The 16,484-nt window shown below is 55.6% G+C and overlaps 1 protein-coding gene across 1 annotated transcript; it reads right to left on the bottom strand.

Annotated features, from left to right (window-relative positions):
- Nucleotides 1-3,248: 3,248 nt before the first annotated feature.
- VSX1 (visual system homeobox 1) lies at nucleotides 3,249-6,497 on the bottom strand. Its single transcript, XM_086745234.1, has 5 exons — nucleotides 6,110-6,497; nucleotides 5,761-5,839; nucleotides 5,416-5,539; nucleotides 4,302-4,482; nucleotides 3,249-3,648 (listed from the first exon to the last, which is right to left on the bottom strand). The coding sequence occupies exons 1-5, from the start codon at nucleotides 6,495-6,497 to the stop codon at nucleotides 3,383-3,385; spliced, it is 1,038 nt and encodes a 345-aa protein (XP_086601360.1). The 3' UTR covers nucleotides 3,249-3,382.
- Nucleotides 6,498-16,484: the final 9,987 nt, after the last annotated feature.

Below are 16,484 nucleotides of genomic sequence, written 5' to 3'. Positions count from 1 at the left end.
TGCCTCCTTGCCACCCCCAGGTGTGTGCACCTTATAGTCAGCCTTCAATCCCGTAAAAGCTGAGAGACAGGCCAAAATAATCTAATTTTACTCCCTTTTCCCTTTCCTCGTCCTTTTGTCCGTGATTGGTTTAGCAGATTGCTGAAGTCCCCAGCTAGCACTGTGAAGATGACACTGTGAAAAGATCTGGATGTGCCAGGGCAAGTGGCAGACCCGATGAACTGAAGCAAAGCTGTGGCAGCGCTGGCTGCTGAACAGCGGTTTTGATATTACTGACTTCTCTTGCTTGAACCACATCAAAGGGATCTCCTGCCTGAGCAAACCCAGCCATTGCAGCTGAGGGACCCGCCGGGACCCTCACAGCTGGAAGCTCATGCCGGGCAGGCCCTGGTGCCGTCACTGAGATGGCTGCTGGGTCTCACATGGGCAACCCCACTGCTGCAGTGGAGATATGAGCAAGCGGCAGCCATTGCCAGAAGTTGAGATTTCTTCTGTCGTACTGTTGTGACCAGCCCTGGCCTGAACCAGCACTGGCAGGAGCCATGGCTGGGTTTGGCTACCACTAACGTCAGAATGGATCAAATCTGAAGCAACGACAAGAGGAACGTGCTGCCCTGCTCCTGCTGCCACTACAACCACAGCAACATATGGAGTACAACAAGCACTTCCCTGCCGGGCTTACCACAGGCAGCTAAGAAGCAAGTGACTGTCCCTGCTCCAAGGATTGCTCCACCAGACCCTGCCACCAGCTCCTGATGGCAGCCAGAGCCTTGGGCAGTCACTGTCATCCACCAGCACCTCCCTTCACTTGGCCTCCCCTGGGCTCTCGCCCTGTGAGCGGAGCAGCAAGGGCTCGTCTGAGCTCCAGTGTACCTGGCTGCACACCACAGTTACTTCCCGGCACGTGAAAAGTGCCTCAGGCCCGCAGCCCTTCCTGTGAATCCCCATTCACAGTGTGAGGTGAGAGCTGGGAGCCCAGCAGGCCCTGCCAGAAGAGTTGTCTGCGCCCTGCATGGGGCCGGGGCCGTGGTGTTTCCCCTTGTAGCAGTTGTGGCAGTGACGTGCTTGCTCTCGCAGCGCTGCGCCCAGCGCGAGGCGAAGAGCCAGGCCATCTGCACGCAGGCAGGGCAGAAAAAAAAAATGATTGCAGGCATCCAGTGCCAGCATGGCACGGCCCAAATAAAAGGTTTGCAGATGCTGCTCAGGCAGGATTAGGCCTCCAATGTGCTAAGTCTCGGCTCTCGGTGAGCCTAATTGCTGCTGCAATAAGCCCTGGCTGGTCCTTTCCTGAACCGTGCTCCCCACGGCCCCCCCGTCAAACATTTTTTTTTTTGCTGCAAAGCTTGTATTTGCCATGCATATGTTCCCCCCTCCGCCCCGCCCAGCAGGGCCTGGCCGAGCGGAGAAGGGGAAAGGCAGGAAATCTGCAGATGCCACTTTTATTGCTCTGCTCTTCCCATCCAGCATCCCACCGCTCTCCCCCTGGCCGAGCACAGCCAGTGGCTGCCTGTGTGTGGGAAGCCAGGCTCAGCAGCAGAGGTGGGGACAGGTGACAGCATCCTTACATGGCCACACACCCCCTGAGCTGTATTAGGAAACTTTCCAAATTGGAATTATTCAGATTTTAATAAAACCTTTTGATAATTTTCCGTTAGGTTTTGGCCAGTAGATGAAACTGGAGGTGTTCCAGGAGAGCTGTTGCGGCATGTGCGTAGGCCAGTTCAGCCCAGCCGTGAGGGGAGGTCCCGTCGCAGCCAGGAGTTAGGCAGTTGGATGGCCATGAAGCCATTGCGCCTCCCTGGGGGTGCTTGTGCGGTTGGGACCATGCAGCTGCTCTGTGTCCCTTCCCGGGAGGCAGAGGTGTCCCCAGCGGCACCTCCCACCATGTGTCCACCCAGCCCAGTGAGCAGCTGCTCCTCGTATTTAACCACAAGAGACGTGGTGGTGGAGGACCTGACTCTGCACCCTCCAAAGCAGCAGGATCAGGAGGAGGGGGAGAGCACTGCACAGACACTAGGCAGAGCACCTTTTCTGCAATCAGGGCAGGGGACATCTCAGTGAAGAACCTCACACTTGAGCTGTATTGAGGAGGATTTTCAACAGTCCTTGGGAGAATGGAGCAACTTTCTCCCCATGACTTCCCGCGGGAGCTGGCTGAGTGCTCCGTTTTGGACCATCTCTTAACCCATCAGCCACAGTTTGGATCTTTGGCACAAATCAATCACCTTCTGGCACGTGTAGGCCACTGGACTCGCCCTCAGTTCTGAGAAGACACATGAGGGCTTCGCTTTGCCCCCTTGGAACAACTACACTGCCTCAGCAGTGCTCTCCAGCCCAGTTTAGGCACGAGTCTGTGGAGGATCTGCTCAAAGCTGGCCACTACCACGTGCCGAAGGAAGGTACAAACTGCAATGCAGAGCATGAAAACCAAAGATACAGCACAATTTTATTCACGGATGTATAATAAATAAACAGTGGACAAAACAGGAAGAGCCACATTCAAAAATCCAGATCACTAAAGTGCTTTTAGACATAAATACAGGACGACCAAGAAACAGCTTGACATTAACACTTTTTACAGACAATTACAAAATATCTTCTTATGTCAATTCACAAAATTGTTTCATTGCTCCGGGGTACTATGGCTTGGTTTTCAAAAAGGTCTGTTCTATTATGCATAGTCTGGCAGATAACATTCAAGAGTGTACAAAATCGTTGCATAAACAAAAATGTCTTTACCCCCTTCTCCCAAATCTGAGTTAAGGAAGCTACACAGTGTAAATCCAGTGATAAGGCTGCATTGGCAGGCCAGATCCTCAGGAGGTATAAACCAGCACATCTGTCAGGTTACACCAGCTTGAGGATGAACCCTACCGTGTTTAAAAACCCTGCTGCTCCTCGAGGTGGAAGAATTCTGCGTTCCAAGTGGAGGGACTTGCCACGCGGGCGCTGTGCAGGGGTGGAAGTGCTTGGAGAAGGCGTCTGTAAACTCCTGAACTGTCTTTGCAGCCGCGCGTTTGAGAAGGGAGCGACTCCCACTGCATTGCTGTTCTTTGTGCTCCTGGCTGGCCGGGGAAGCGCTCGCAGCCCAGAGGGGAAGGGCGGCTCTTCCCCAGCAGCGGTCCACACTGACCCCAATGCGGTCTTGTTTTCACACAGCCCTGGGCCCTGCTGGGACACCTCTCCCACCCTCCACCCTGGCTCTGCTGAGGAGTGAACAGCTTAAAAGTGAGGGGACAAGGGGATGTGTGTGCCCAGTTTTAAAATGCCCTGAATTCAGATAAAAGTTCAATTATTTAATAAAAATATATATATATCTCAATAAATATTATTATCTCGCCAGGAAGCTGTGAGGTCTGGCCTCCTCTGGAGCAGCCCAAGCTCAGTGGTCCCTGTCCTTCTGCTCTGTGGGGGTGTCCCCATTGATGCACTGCCTCAGTACGCCCCTCTTCTCGTGCTTGGCTGTCCTGGAGAGGTCAATGGCTGTGTCCTCCGAATCTTTTACAGGGCCAAGCTTGTCGGAGCCCCTCGGGGAACTGGCCTGCTTCCCTTTGAGTTCTTCCTCCTCCTGCTCTGCTCGCCAGCCATCTGCCAGCTTCTCTTGGCTCTCCGCCTTCCTGCTCACCTCCATGGACTTTTTGTGCATGCCTTGCAGAGGGGAGAGAGCAAAGCCAAAGGCACTGGTTGCTTATTTCTGCTTGGGACCACTCAGCATCGCCTCCTGCCTTCCTGCTGCTTCCTTCAGCTCTTGTTTGCATCCCGAGGAAAACTCAACGCTAGCTATGGGCCTTTCCCGACCTGGAGCCCTGCCACCTGCTCTCTGCAGCCCGAGAGGACGGCTTGCGGCAGAACTGGTCCGTACCTCCCCTGCAGCGGGAAAGACTTGCAGGGAGACAGGTGCTGTGATGGCCCATGCCATCCTGGATCTCGAGTGCCACCTCAGTGTAGGACTGTGTATGAGCAGAGGATAGCTTTGAGGTAGCATTAACATTATCTGCAGTTTTTGGGGGGAGGGTGATGACTCCCTAGACACCCTGCAACTCCCACACTGGCTGCTGGCACTAGAAAGCGATACCGAACCACGGGAGGCACTTGTCTGACATGGCAGTAAAAGGTTTTCCCTTTCCCAGCTGTTCCTTGCAAGGAGGGAATGGGAAAGGCAGGGCGCTTGGCAGCCTGCTCATGGCCGAGGCCTCATTCTTTTCTGGAAATAGGCGAGGGTGGCCATACAAAAGATGAACGGCCGTTCGCTCCACAGCTGCTCCCCGACCCCCCGCCCCCAGCCCCAAGCTCCCCCTTACCTAGCAGCCACGGGGCGCAGGATCCCACCAGCCCGCTCTTGGCGGAGTTGATGATGGACTCAGGCAGAGGGATGGAGTGCCTCACCATGGCCCCGTAGAGGCCGTACTCGGCCATCACGCTGCTCCGACCCCAGCACTTCTCCCGCTTCCGCCACTTGGCTCTTCGGTTCTGAAACCAAACCTTCAGGGGTAACAGCCAGGAGAGCACGGAGGGGTGGGATTGGGGAGGAGATGGCCCCCATGGCCAGGCATCCAGGGCCCGTTGGGCATGCAGGAGCATGTGTCCAGGGCCAAGGGGCAGCCGCAGGGGTGTGTGGAGGGTTTTGGGTGTGCGAGTGCAGGGTGCACCGCGCAGGTGGCAGTGGGAGGGTGGCCAGGGCGGTGCGTGGGGAGGGGGTTGAGGGAGGGCACACATGTGGGCGTCAGTGAGAGAGGGGAAGAGAGGGGGAGAGGGAGCACATGTTACACGAGGCTGATCATGACACAGGAGCGTGATCCCAGCCAAAGTCACCCTACGCTCCGCCTGCCTACAGGGCCCCTCTGCTGCCTCTGCACAGATCACCAACCTCTCCAGAAAAAGGGGTCCAAAATGCAGTGGCCAAAGATGACAGAGGGTGCTCAGGTCCCTCTCCCCACCCCCTTCCTGCGTTCAAAGGTTCAAGGGATGTAGCTACAACCTGTCTGCTGCCCAGACTACCACCCCATCCTTAAGCTAACGAGCTGCCCCACAGTGGGGCAGGATCAGGCCCTAAAATACCATGTGCCCCTCCAAGGGACAAGCTGGTGAGCAAGCTAGTGGGACACAGCTTGGCGCAGCAGGTCCTGAATTGCTCTCAGGTCCTGCCCGAGCTGGGTCTCCAGAGGACAGAGCTGAGCTGCCGGCAGTGAGCAGCTGTCAGGGCCAGCTCAGTCCCCTGGTTCTGCATTTCCATTTGGAGCCTGTTCAGTGCCGGCGGCGTGGAAGCTGAGCCGCCCTCCCCAAGTGTCCCGCAGGATCTCAGGGCCAACATGTTCCCACCGCCTGCAGCATCTCAGGGCCACCACGTTCCCACCGTAGAGCAGCAGAGGCAGCCCGCAGACCCCACGGAGAGCAGGGTCCCTCACAGCCACCTACCTGTATCCTGTCCTCTGGCAGCTCCGTCTTCACAGCCAGCATCTCCCGGGCATAGACGTCGGGGTAGTGCGCTTCGTTGAAAGCCTTCTCCAGCTCCTCCAGCTGATGGGCTGTGAACACCGTCCTGCCGAGAGGAGAGAGGGACCGTCCTGTGACACAGTCCGGACCCTGACTGCAAGCGGTGGGGCTGGCAGCCCCCTCCCCACTGAGGTTTTCCTCGCCTACGCCCCAGCTGCAGCCCTTCTCTTCGCTCCCTCGGGGACACCGGCCGCCCCCGGGGCGGGAGGGCTGGCGGCAGCAGCGAGGGGGTGAGGACGTGCCGGGGGGCCCGCTCTCCGGCTCTACCTGTGCCGGCGTTTCTTCCTCTTGACCTGGGCGGCGGACATCTTCAGGTCGCTGGCGTCCCCGGACAGGCTGTCCTCGTCTGCCGGCAAGCAAGGGGAAGGAGTCACGGTCCCGTCGGGAGCAGGGGGAACCAAACCCATGGGGCTCCCCAGACACGGTTCCAGCCGCCCGGGGGGAACGGGACCGGAGCTGGGCTCCCTCCTCCCGCAACACCGCGCCGGTAAACGCCATCCCGCGCCGGGGACGTCGGAGCCCACCGTGGCCGGTGGGAGGCAGCCCTGGCAGCGGCTCCGGACGGGGTTTCCCGGGTCAAAAGCCCCCCCTCCCACCCGACCCCGGCCCCCCTCACCGGAGATGTTCTCCTTGAGACGGCGGGAGGCGGGCGGCGGCCCGGGGGGCGGGCGGGGGCCGCGGGCGGGCAGCAGCGGCAGCGGGGCGGGCAGCAGGCACGGGGCGCCCGCCCCCCCGAGGCCGCACAGCAGCCCCAGCCCCAACCCCAGCGCCCCGCCGCCCTCGTAGCCACCGGTGGCGGCGGCAGCGGGGAGAGGGGGACCGGGAGGCGGCTGCAGCTCGGCCTCCAGCCCCAGCAGGTCGGTGATGGCGAAGCCCTTGGCCCGCAGCCCAGCGCCGCCCGGCCGCGCCGCCGCCGCCGCCCCGGGTGCTACCGGTACGGGCACGGCCACCGGCCCCGCCGCTGCCGCCGCGCGTCCCCCCGACGGCTCCGCCCGGCCCGGCATCGCCGCCGCCGCCTGGCCCGGCCCGGAGCGGGCACCGCCGTCCGTCGCCCTTTTTATCGTCCCGCCGCCGGCCCCGGCTCCAATCAGACCCCGGGCCGGCGGGGGGGCGCTCCCAATCCCCGGATTAACGGCCCCGGACACCCCGACTCCATCCTCCCCCCCTTGCCTCACCAGCCCCGCGCCCCTCCCCTGACCCCCCTCGGTCACCGCCCCCGGCCCCCACCGCCTCCTCCCGCCGTCCCTCCCTCCGCTCCCCTCGGCCCCCGCCCCTCGGTCCTCCCCGTCCCCTCCACGGGTCCCCTCGGGTCTCCCTCAGTCCCTCCCCTGGGCCCCCTCAGTCTCCTCTCCCCGGTCCGGGCCACCCAGCTCTCCCGTAAACCCCCCTCACATCCCTGTGGGTTCCCTCTCTGGGTATTCTCCCAGGACCCCCCCTCTATGTCCCCATGTCCCCTCTTCCAGGGCCCCGCAGTGCCCTCCCCAGTACCCCTATCCCACCCCATGGCCTTTCCTTCAGCCCCACATCCCAGACAGGGCATCCCACCAGGCTGCTGTCCCTCCGCTTCGCACCCCATGGATGGGGATGGGGACGGCGGGGGGCCATGGGGCAGGACCCTCCCTGACCCCCCTGTGTCCCGCCACCGGGGCCGCCCTGAGGTGCCTGGCCTTCGTGCTCCGTTTTGCTTCCAGATTCTTGCACCTGGGCTGCAATTTTTTCCCCCCTTCCCTTCATCTGTTGATGGAAACGATTTACAACCGGCTTACATGGGCCGCCTGATCCGGGCCTTCACTGCACGGTCAGATTAACCGAGGGTCCTTCTGATAAAGATAATTACAAGGGGACTCCGCATTAACTTTGCATTATTAAAGAAAGACCCAAATCTCCCCTCGCAAGCTGTTCCTGGGATTAGCAGAACAATAACTTTCATTTAGGATAATTGCCGTGGCCGGCGCTGGGGGCTGGCGCCACGGGGGGGGGACATCCTCTGGGCCCTCGCACTTCACACCAAGAAAGGCAAATGGGTGCGAGGGAAGCTGGAGGTGGGGGGGGTCACACTCCCAAAGCCACTGAGCAATTGGGAGTCCCCATGTGCTCAGGATGCAGGGATGCTCGGGGCATCCCCACCGAGGGCTGCCCCCCACCTGCGGATGGGGCACCCCAAGTTCCCCTTGGGTACCTTCACTTTGCCAGAGTGGTTTTGCCACAGTTTTGCTGGAATCGGAGACTTTCACTGCTAGGCAGGGAGGATCTGCCACAGTAATTAGAAGCCATAATCCGGCCACCACCCACAACAAATTTCCTGTCCGAGCAGATATTAGTGGATAAAACCCTAATTTTTGACGTTGTCCCAGAATCAGCTTGATTTCAGCAGTTTACGTTCAGGCTGAGCTGTTGGGAGAGATGATGAAGCCTTAAATATGCATATGGCCTAGGCATTTGGAAAGTTTGGGGATAAAGCGCGCATAATTGCTCCTAATCAGTTTATGAAACGTAAAAGCTCAAACCCAAGAGAAAGCCGATAGATGCAGAAATGGAAACAGCGATTAAATCTCCCTGCGCTGGCGAGGTGGCCTGGATACGGCACTGCTGCCCAGGGCAGAGGCTGCCGTGGCAGTGCCGTGGGGGACAGGGGATGCGCCCCATCCTGAGACGGGGCTGCAGGACGGGATGTGGGGGGACAGGCCGGCTGCCACCGCCGGCTGCCCCAGCCATGGTGGAGAGGGGCGTCTCCACTGGTCCTTTGGACAATAAATCAGTTAAAGGATATCTTGATATATGCTCATCAGATAGGATTAGCTGGGATTAGACTAATCAGTAAATGTTTCTCTGCTCATTATTTTCCAGGGAAGATTTTCCGCTGATTCTCCGACGCCAAAAGATTATTAATCGCTTAAAGAGCAGAACATCAAACATCGCCCCTTGCTCTAATTTCCCTGGGGTTTCCCTGCCCCTCCATGGGCAGGGCACCTGCGCCAGCCAGCCCGGCATCCCCAGGGTGCCCGACCACCCAGCCCCTCCATGGGGGCTCCGGACAGAGTGGACGGAGACCCCCACACCCCGGCCCTAGTGCAGATCCATGTCCCAGGGATGGGTGCTGCCCGCAATCGATGCTGGAGCACACCGGTCCCCCATGCTCTTCTCCCCGCTGCACTTTGCAGGACTGGGGGCACAGCGAGGTGGGACAGTCCCTGAGGTGTCCCCTCTACCTCCCCATGTCCCATCCACCCACTGTGCCCTGCAGCACCCTATGGGATGGCATTGTGAGGGAACAAGGCATGGGATGGGTGCCTGGGGCTGTCCCTTTCAAACACCGGGGACAAGCCTTGCAAGTCCTTGGGGGATTACAGATAGGTGCAACATTTTGGCAGACCCTTCTCGGATGATGATGGCTCCCAAGCCAGCGGCTGATGGCTTTTTGGGGCCCTCGTCTTTGCAGGAATATGAAACTCGGGGAAAGCTCAGAAGGATGCGCGCTTGTCTTGCAACCACCTGCTGTAGCAATGAGGAGGGGGTAGCAAGGAGAAGGTATTGAAAGGCCTGGTTTAGGGGATTAGTAATGGGATAAGACAGCTTTCACCTCCCTGGTTTAGATATGAATCAGGTCAATAATAAAGGACCATCTGACAGATTCAGACAGCTCGGGGTGGAAGAGGCTCCCATGCTCCAGGCTGGATGGAGAACCCCTCTCCAAAAGGGGTTCTGTCACACGCCCACCCGTTGGACCTGCACCAGCAGTCACAGTCCAGTACTCCTTGCCAGTCAGGAGTAGATACATGTAATGACCAAATATCCTCCATTTTGGGGTGATGGATTTGCAGGGGCAGGTGGCATGGCAAGGTTAAACAAACAGGGAAATCTATGCTCTCAGAACTGCTGGGCTGGGGAAAGTGCTTCGTTTCTAGCTTGAGTTTACGTGGGTGAAGCAAAGGGTTTGCAGGGGGAGCGCAGCCACAGCTGGCCATGCACACCACCTGCTCAGCGCTGTAGCATCACCAGCTGAGCTTACAAGTGCATCGGCAGCCCTAATTTGGCACTGGGCAGGGGGTCCCTTTCTGTGTCCCACTCTACACCCCCCCAGAGACATCCCTACTAATTCCTCTGCACAGATTTCTGTCTTAAGGCATTTGCCTTTGATTAAAACCAGAAGAGCAGTCACGGTTTAAGTGGAGTTTAAGAGCGAACCATGTGTTGATGCACAGGGCACTCACATCTGGAGTGTCGCAGATTTAATCGAACTGCTGGGAAGTGCCACACGCAGACAGCTGTCACAGCAGCCTGGAGCCCATCTCCTAATTAATTCCTCGCCAAACACAGGGCACACAAATGACCATCAAGGTGCTACACCTACAGCCTTGACTGGAGGCTGGGCTGGCAATCGGTAAGCAAGTGGAGCTCATGTCACGTGTCTCCAGGTGATGTAGCCCATGGAAAACCCTGTCCCTGCTCCTAGAGAGCAGCCTGGCGCTTGTCCCAGAGGTGCAAACCCTTAGGTGATACATGGGAACATGAGGGACAGGGTGTTCAGGAAAGGCTCCGGGCAGAACAGGCACAACAGCCGTAGCTCTGACTTCTGGCTGCTCCTTCAGCTGGTGCCTTTGGCTTCCACTCCACTTTGTTGTTGTTTTCTAGTCCCATTTACTTGCCCATCTCGCATCCCCATGGGCAACCCCCTCCTGTCCTGTACAGGTGTGGGTCCTATAGAGCCCTCCATGGGGATGCTGCACCTGGTGCTACCCAGGGCCCCATGCCTGCTGTAGGTCCTGAGCAAACTCCACTTGCTTCCCTGGCCTTCTGCAAAATCTGGGCAACGGCAAAAGAAGGCAGGTCCAGACTCAGTTCTCCTTGGTGCTCATTCACAGCTCATTAAAGCTAATTGAAATGACTACCGGAGCTGGGTCTATGTGGGTGCTTGGAAGTCCCAGGCACACGGCACAGCTAGGCTGGGAATATCCAACTGTGAGGAGCCCCAAACTAGCCGATGGACTGTCCACTCCAATTAGCCCCACAAAGGAGCTATTATTCCTCCGCACTATGCCTGTCCGATTACTTTATCTTATTATTTTTTGATCATTCCTCCAAAATGTGCTAATTAAACAGAAATCATCAAGTCAATTAGAGAAACACTCATTAAAACGGAAAAGAAAAGAAAATATCAGCAGAAGAAAAACGGCTGTGAGGCTCCCAAGCACACACAATAGCTGCCACATTCATTAAATCAGCATCTCCCAAAAGAGGGGTAGACATTGTCCCACTCTGGTACGCACCCTGGAAATGAAACTTCCCAAGCGATGGAGTCCGATTTCTTTCTTTCCTTTTTTTTTTTTTTTTTTAAAAAAAAAACCAAACAAACCAAAACCAACCACCATTTCACCACCACCTCGGATTTATTTTACATTTGGGAGAGCAGAGAATTTTTGGTCCCATGAAGGACCCAAGGACAATGAAACCCACTTGAACACTTTTATTGACTTCAGTGGGTTTTGAACTGAACCTGTGTTCCTGACTTCCAGGCTGGAAGACTGTCAGCCAGTTTCTTCATTCAGGTGTTTGGTCTTCAATCAGATATGGCAGGAAGTTAAAATAAGTCAAAGCCCAGCAAGGTCTTTCAGAATATCTCCACTGACACAGTTTTAGCATTCTCCATCTAGATATGGAGGCTTGGGGGAGCTTGCCATGCTTTAGCCTGGAGGATATCAGCAGCAATGGGCAGCTGCTCTGTGCACTACGTAGCACGGGCAGGTGGAAGGGACTTGCCCATGGCCAGACAGCAGGACAGGGACAGAGCTGGAAGCCAAATCTTACTGGATCCTAGCGCAGGCGTCTTATCCAGGTGCCACGGGCATTGCTGCTGCTCTGCACTCACTCTGGGTGTAACAGCGTAAAATATCCCAGCCTGTGGCAGACACACCAGTTGCTTCCATGGGAAGTCTAGGCTTGGCTCCAGGACTCCAGTCTCCTGACCTGGCTGACCCTCAGATACCCAGCAACGTGCTTGGGGAACAGCGCATACCTCACACTCCCTGAGAGCCACAGCTACAGCTTGTGACTGCAAGCAGTGTTGGAAAAGCTCAGGGATAACTGGGTTGATTTGGAAGCCACGGGTCCCAGAAGGTGAAGGAGTGATGGAGATGTGACTGGGCTGCAAATACTCCTTGTGTGGCAGCTTCTGTAGTAACCTGAAGGTTGATTTTTTTCCCCTGCCTTGCCTCTTCTCCACCTCATAGCTGTCTTTCCCTCCTGGACACCTCTACCCACCCAGCCTCCAAGCCACCCCTCTCTTTCTCTAGGTGCCTGTCCAGTGTTCATTGTCACAACATCCTAACCTCTCTGCCTTTTCTTCTTTCTGCTGCCTGCCATGGCTTTCCCAGCTCCCAGCCCAGGAGCACAGTGAGCCCCCAGGCAGCACCTTCTCCATGTTCATACCCAGCACCTTGCCAAGCAGACGCCTCCCAGAACAAATGCATCCCTTCCCACCTCCCTGCCCTGACCTGCAGCAAGCTGGAAGCAAGCGACTGGCCCCACAAACACAGGGAAATCCAGGAAAACAGGTGAAACAGTGATGTCAGTATTTCTAACATATCTCTGTTGCATGTAGAGAAAGGGGGATTTCACTTTATTCTGACCCCAAAGTGGTGGAGAGTCCATCTCAGCTCTGGGTGAAGGTGTGGCCTAGCCTTCGCATTTCCAAACCAGTTCAGCCATGCCTAATCGTAGGCGCAATGCAATGAGACCTGACAGAACTACTTCTCCTTTAATTAATCTCCAAGTTTGCTATCTGAGTGCTGTGCCATATGGTATTGATTTTTCAGCTCTGTATGACAGCACTTGCCATGAAAGAAGCTAACCTAATTAAAGCAGGGGACACCATGCACACAGGCAGCTACTCTCACTCTTCCCTTTAATACCGCTTTCTAGACAGGCTCTCCCAAAAGCAAACAGGTGCCGAAACGTGGCGCCTCTGCTTGAAGGCGAATTCAAAGGTTTTGGCTATACAAAGAGGTCCGGGTCCTGTTCTTGGCACCAGCCTTGGCTTGCAACATGGCTGTGGGTCTGCCATGATAAGTGATACCCTGGGCGTTCCCAGCTCTCTCTTCTCTGCGGCTGAGCGGGGAGATGGCATTGGCAGGAGGGCCAGGAGATTTTGGAGCACGGCTTCCCAACACCAAGCAATGTTTCAATTTCTTTTCAGACAGAGCAGATAATTCACTAATGAATTTCACAGCCTTCCTTGCCCCACATGAGGATTGGACTCCCAAGAGACATTAACCAGGATCTTGTAGCTAAAGAGACTTAAATGTGGCAGTCTCACACTGCCCATCCGGCATTACACAAGCAAATGACCCTTTACCAAAGCGATCCTGTCCCAAGCAGACCACCTAAAGGACTTAGAGAAATAATAGAGAAGTAACATCAAATGTATCCCTGCGCACGGATCCTCCTTCTTATATGAGTAGAGGCATATGTGCCTGGCCATCTCACCTTTGCAGTCAATCAGTGTTTGGCCTTAGAAATACAGACATAAGAGGTGCGGTTCCCATAGCTCATTTCACCCATTTTACTTGACCTTGCAAGAGAGCTCCTCATGCCCAGCTTCCCACCACACTCTCGGGGACATGTTTTCTGCGCTTACACTGCATTCTGCAATTTTCTGTTTGGATGCAGAAAGAGCAGCTTTCCATGTGCCGGAACTTCCCCCTGCCTGCTTCTCCTGCCCCAGCTCAGCCCTGCTTTCACCAATGCCACTCCTGAGCCATCCTTTTCTCTTCTTCTTTCCTCTTCAGCTCCTTCATTGTCAGCAACTAGTTCTAAAATGTGTAAAATTTTCTTGTGGGATTAATTTTTCCTGTAATAATGGACAGATTTTAGCACAAAGGACTTTCCAGTGTTCCTACCACCTCCTTGTCTTTGCTTTGATGTGATTCCTCCAACATAGTCAAGGTGGACCTTGATGCCAAAAGGGAACATATTGTCCAAAATTAACAGATTGAATGTTGCCAACAATGAACAGTTACCTAATCACTTCAAATAGGGACTTACGTTATTGGTATTGTCATGCTCTGGGGAAAAAAAGAGGATGAAAAGAATTAAGAGAAAGAAATAAACCTCTCTGTTGTAGGATCATTGTCTGCAATCTTCCCTTTCGGCTTGAGGTTTTGCTGGATGTTGAAGGCAGATAAACATATTTTCTTCCTATTTGGAAATGTCAGCAAAGGCTCTTGTTTCCTATTGCTCAGCACCTAGAAAGGTTCCGGTTTCATTTGGGGAGAGATGTCTGCTTATTTGTTTCCTTCAGCATCCTTCTGCTCACCCTCCTTTGCAGTTCCTGCAGTGCTCACTGCCCCAGTGCAGCAGACCATCTTTGGGGGCGGATGCAGCCCACCTGGGAGGGGACCCACCGCTGAGGGTGTCCTACCCCACTTCCCCTTACTTTTGTTGGCCATCCTGGCACCATAACACTCTGGAGCACAGGCGAGCGGGTTACCTGCCTCTCCCCTCTAGCTAGGAGCACATCGCCCATCCTTTCTCTTTTTAAGTGACTCCTGCTTGGTTTCTTTAGCTCATGAGGGGACATGTAACAAAGAGCCCCGTGGCCCCGCACAGCAGCTGAGTGTTCATTTGTTTGGCAAAGAGATGCTCAGGCTGAGGGAAACCCTGAGAATGCTGGCGTGAACTGTGGCTGGCGTGAGTTGTGCAGCGGGCCGTGGGGCAGCCATCCCCAGGGGCAACCTGAGAAAAGAGGCAATTAGCCAGCCCCTCACCAGCACAGCAGGAGCAGTTCAAGGGGAAAGAAAAGCTGAGCCCTGGTGGCAATGACATTTTTCCACATGGGTAAATGCATTGATCTGTGACAAACAATACCAGGCTGTCCCTCTGCCCATAGTGCAGAGGAGGAGGGACGGGAAAGCTTCCCCATGCAAGATGTTAGAAGCAGAAGTTTCCCAGCTTCCCTGCAAGAAGCTGGATGTATGTGGAGGACGGGATGCTAAGGATGTGCCTCCAGCACCTGCTGAAACCACAGCGCAGGGCTCGCCCGGGGACAGGCTTCCCAGCGGGTGCCAGGGGCTCCTCCTTAATGGCAAGTACAATGCAGGCGAGCCTCATGCACGATCCCATCTTGCGTCCTCAGAAAGTCCTGCACAGCAGAAAAGCAGGGTACAGAGCACTCATGCGAAGACTGACAACAGAGCTACACTGGGGTAAAATATCTATTCACTGAGGCTCACACAGTGACAATTAAATCTGCTGCTGTCCCTGGTATCCTAACTCATCACTATATCCTTTACTTTCTCCTGTCACCCATCCCCTGCAGGGCTTCAACTGCGGGCTGATCCCATGCTTGTAGAGCACCTGACATAAGACAGCATTGGGGTAGCACCCCAGCCAGTGCCTGGGCTGGGGCATCTCTTCAGGGGAATTCCTCTGGGAAAAGCCCAAACCATCTAAAGGCTGAACCCTGGCAGACCTGGACCTCTGCTTTGCTTGGAGCAGTTCCTCCTACTTCTTGACTTCGGAAAATAGCCAGGTGACCACATATAAGTACCACTACTCAGGCAGAAGTGGTGGGATGTCCCAGGAACATCATACACCCTAAGGACCGGGCACCATGCATGTTTGAGAAGAAATACATAGGAGTGTATTATTAGTCTCTTGTCATCGAGTGGACAAAATTGTTTAGGAGAGCACAGGGCAAGCCATGCATCATGCCCAAAGAGCTTAACTTCTAAGCTTTAATCAAAAGAATTAGGGCTTTACTTTAGCTCTAATTTAATCAGAATGAATAGCAGAGGTGGTCGTGCCATTTCGTGGGCAGGGTGCTATCTGCTTGGGGCATTCCCTCCTGCTTTGCCTTCCCCAGGCAGCACCCCTGACCGCCAGCAACAAGCACCATCCCAATGGCCACAGCTCAGCTCTATCTCAGGCAGGACGACAGCCCCCTTGGCTCTGGTGGAGCTGCCTGGGCCGGCTTTGCTCTCCTGTCGGAGGCTTAGCTCTAGGTGGGCCCCCGTCGGGCTGTCTGAGGTCTCAGCTACTTGGAAACACGTGCATGCATCCAATGGCAGTTCCATCAGGTCTGTGCTCACTCAGCACTCTCCTTTGGGCTGGAGCCATCAGGAAATGGCCCGTGATGGTCGTTTTATTGCCAGCTGGCCTGTAGCCTGGGACCTGGTTTAGCCCAGCTTCCAGCACCCGTGCAGTCATGTGGCTGTGGTGTGGGCGTAGCAGAGTTGCACCAGGTCTCCCAGCAGCGATAGCAGGCATAAAGGAGGGAGATTTGTCCCCTTCATGGCAGGCCTCTCCACCCAGGACACGGAGTTGCAGGCGCCTTGGCAGGCTGGGATCTGTGCATGGGGAAAGGACCTGGGGCTAAATGGAGGGCAGGCATCACTCTTCTCCCTGACTCAGCACCTGCCTCACCCACCACATCACCATGAGATTGGTTCTCTTTCCTTTTTAACTGCGAAATGGCACTTTGGGGAGTGACACTTCCCCTGGCAAGCTCCAGTTCAAGGCAAAGAGCCCCATGCAGTGACTGTTAAAGCAAACTGCCCCGTTGTTCTGATATGACCTGCAATGCTTGGAGGGCTTTTGTCACTTACCTCCTTCCCCTCTTTTTTTTTTTGACACTCTCTTCCATTTATTTTTGCACAGGAGCAAGCAGATCCCACTGCAAAGCCAGACCCCAGCTGCCCTGGGCATGGTGCCCCCCCAGCTCTCCTCCCTGGCCAGAGCACATTCCCAATTGTGGCAGCAGGCAAGTATCAGGCACAGGCACTGGATGTGACCCCCATCTCAGCGCGTCTCATGCCTCCTTGCTGTGTTTCCAGCCCACAGAAGCGGCTCGTATCTTCCGGAGCAAAATCTAATCAGGTCTGTGTTAAAAAAACGGAGGGGGAAAGAAAAGCCCCGACCATATTTTTAAATAATACCAAAAAGCTGTAAGTATTTGGTCAGCCTGCTTGTTCTTACTGCCTGGGATCAGCCCGATT

Source organism: Chlamydotis macqueenii, chromosome 3 (genome assembly GCF_036417535.1).
Source record: "Chlamydotis macqueenii isolate bChlMac1 chromosome 3, bChlMac1.mat, whole genome shotgun sequence".
Classification (NCBI taxonomy): domain Eukaryota; kingdom Metazoa; phylum Chordata; class Aves; order Otidiformes; family Otididae; genus Chlamydotis; species Chlamydotis macqueenii.
Note: the sequence above shows the minus strand (reverse complement) of the source record. Positions and strands in the feature narration are given on the sequence as shown.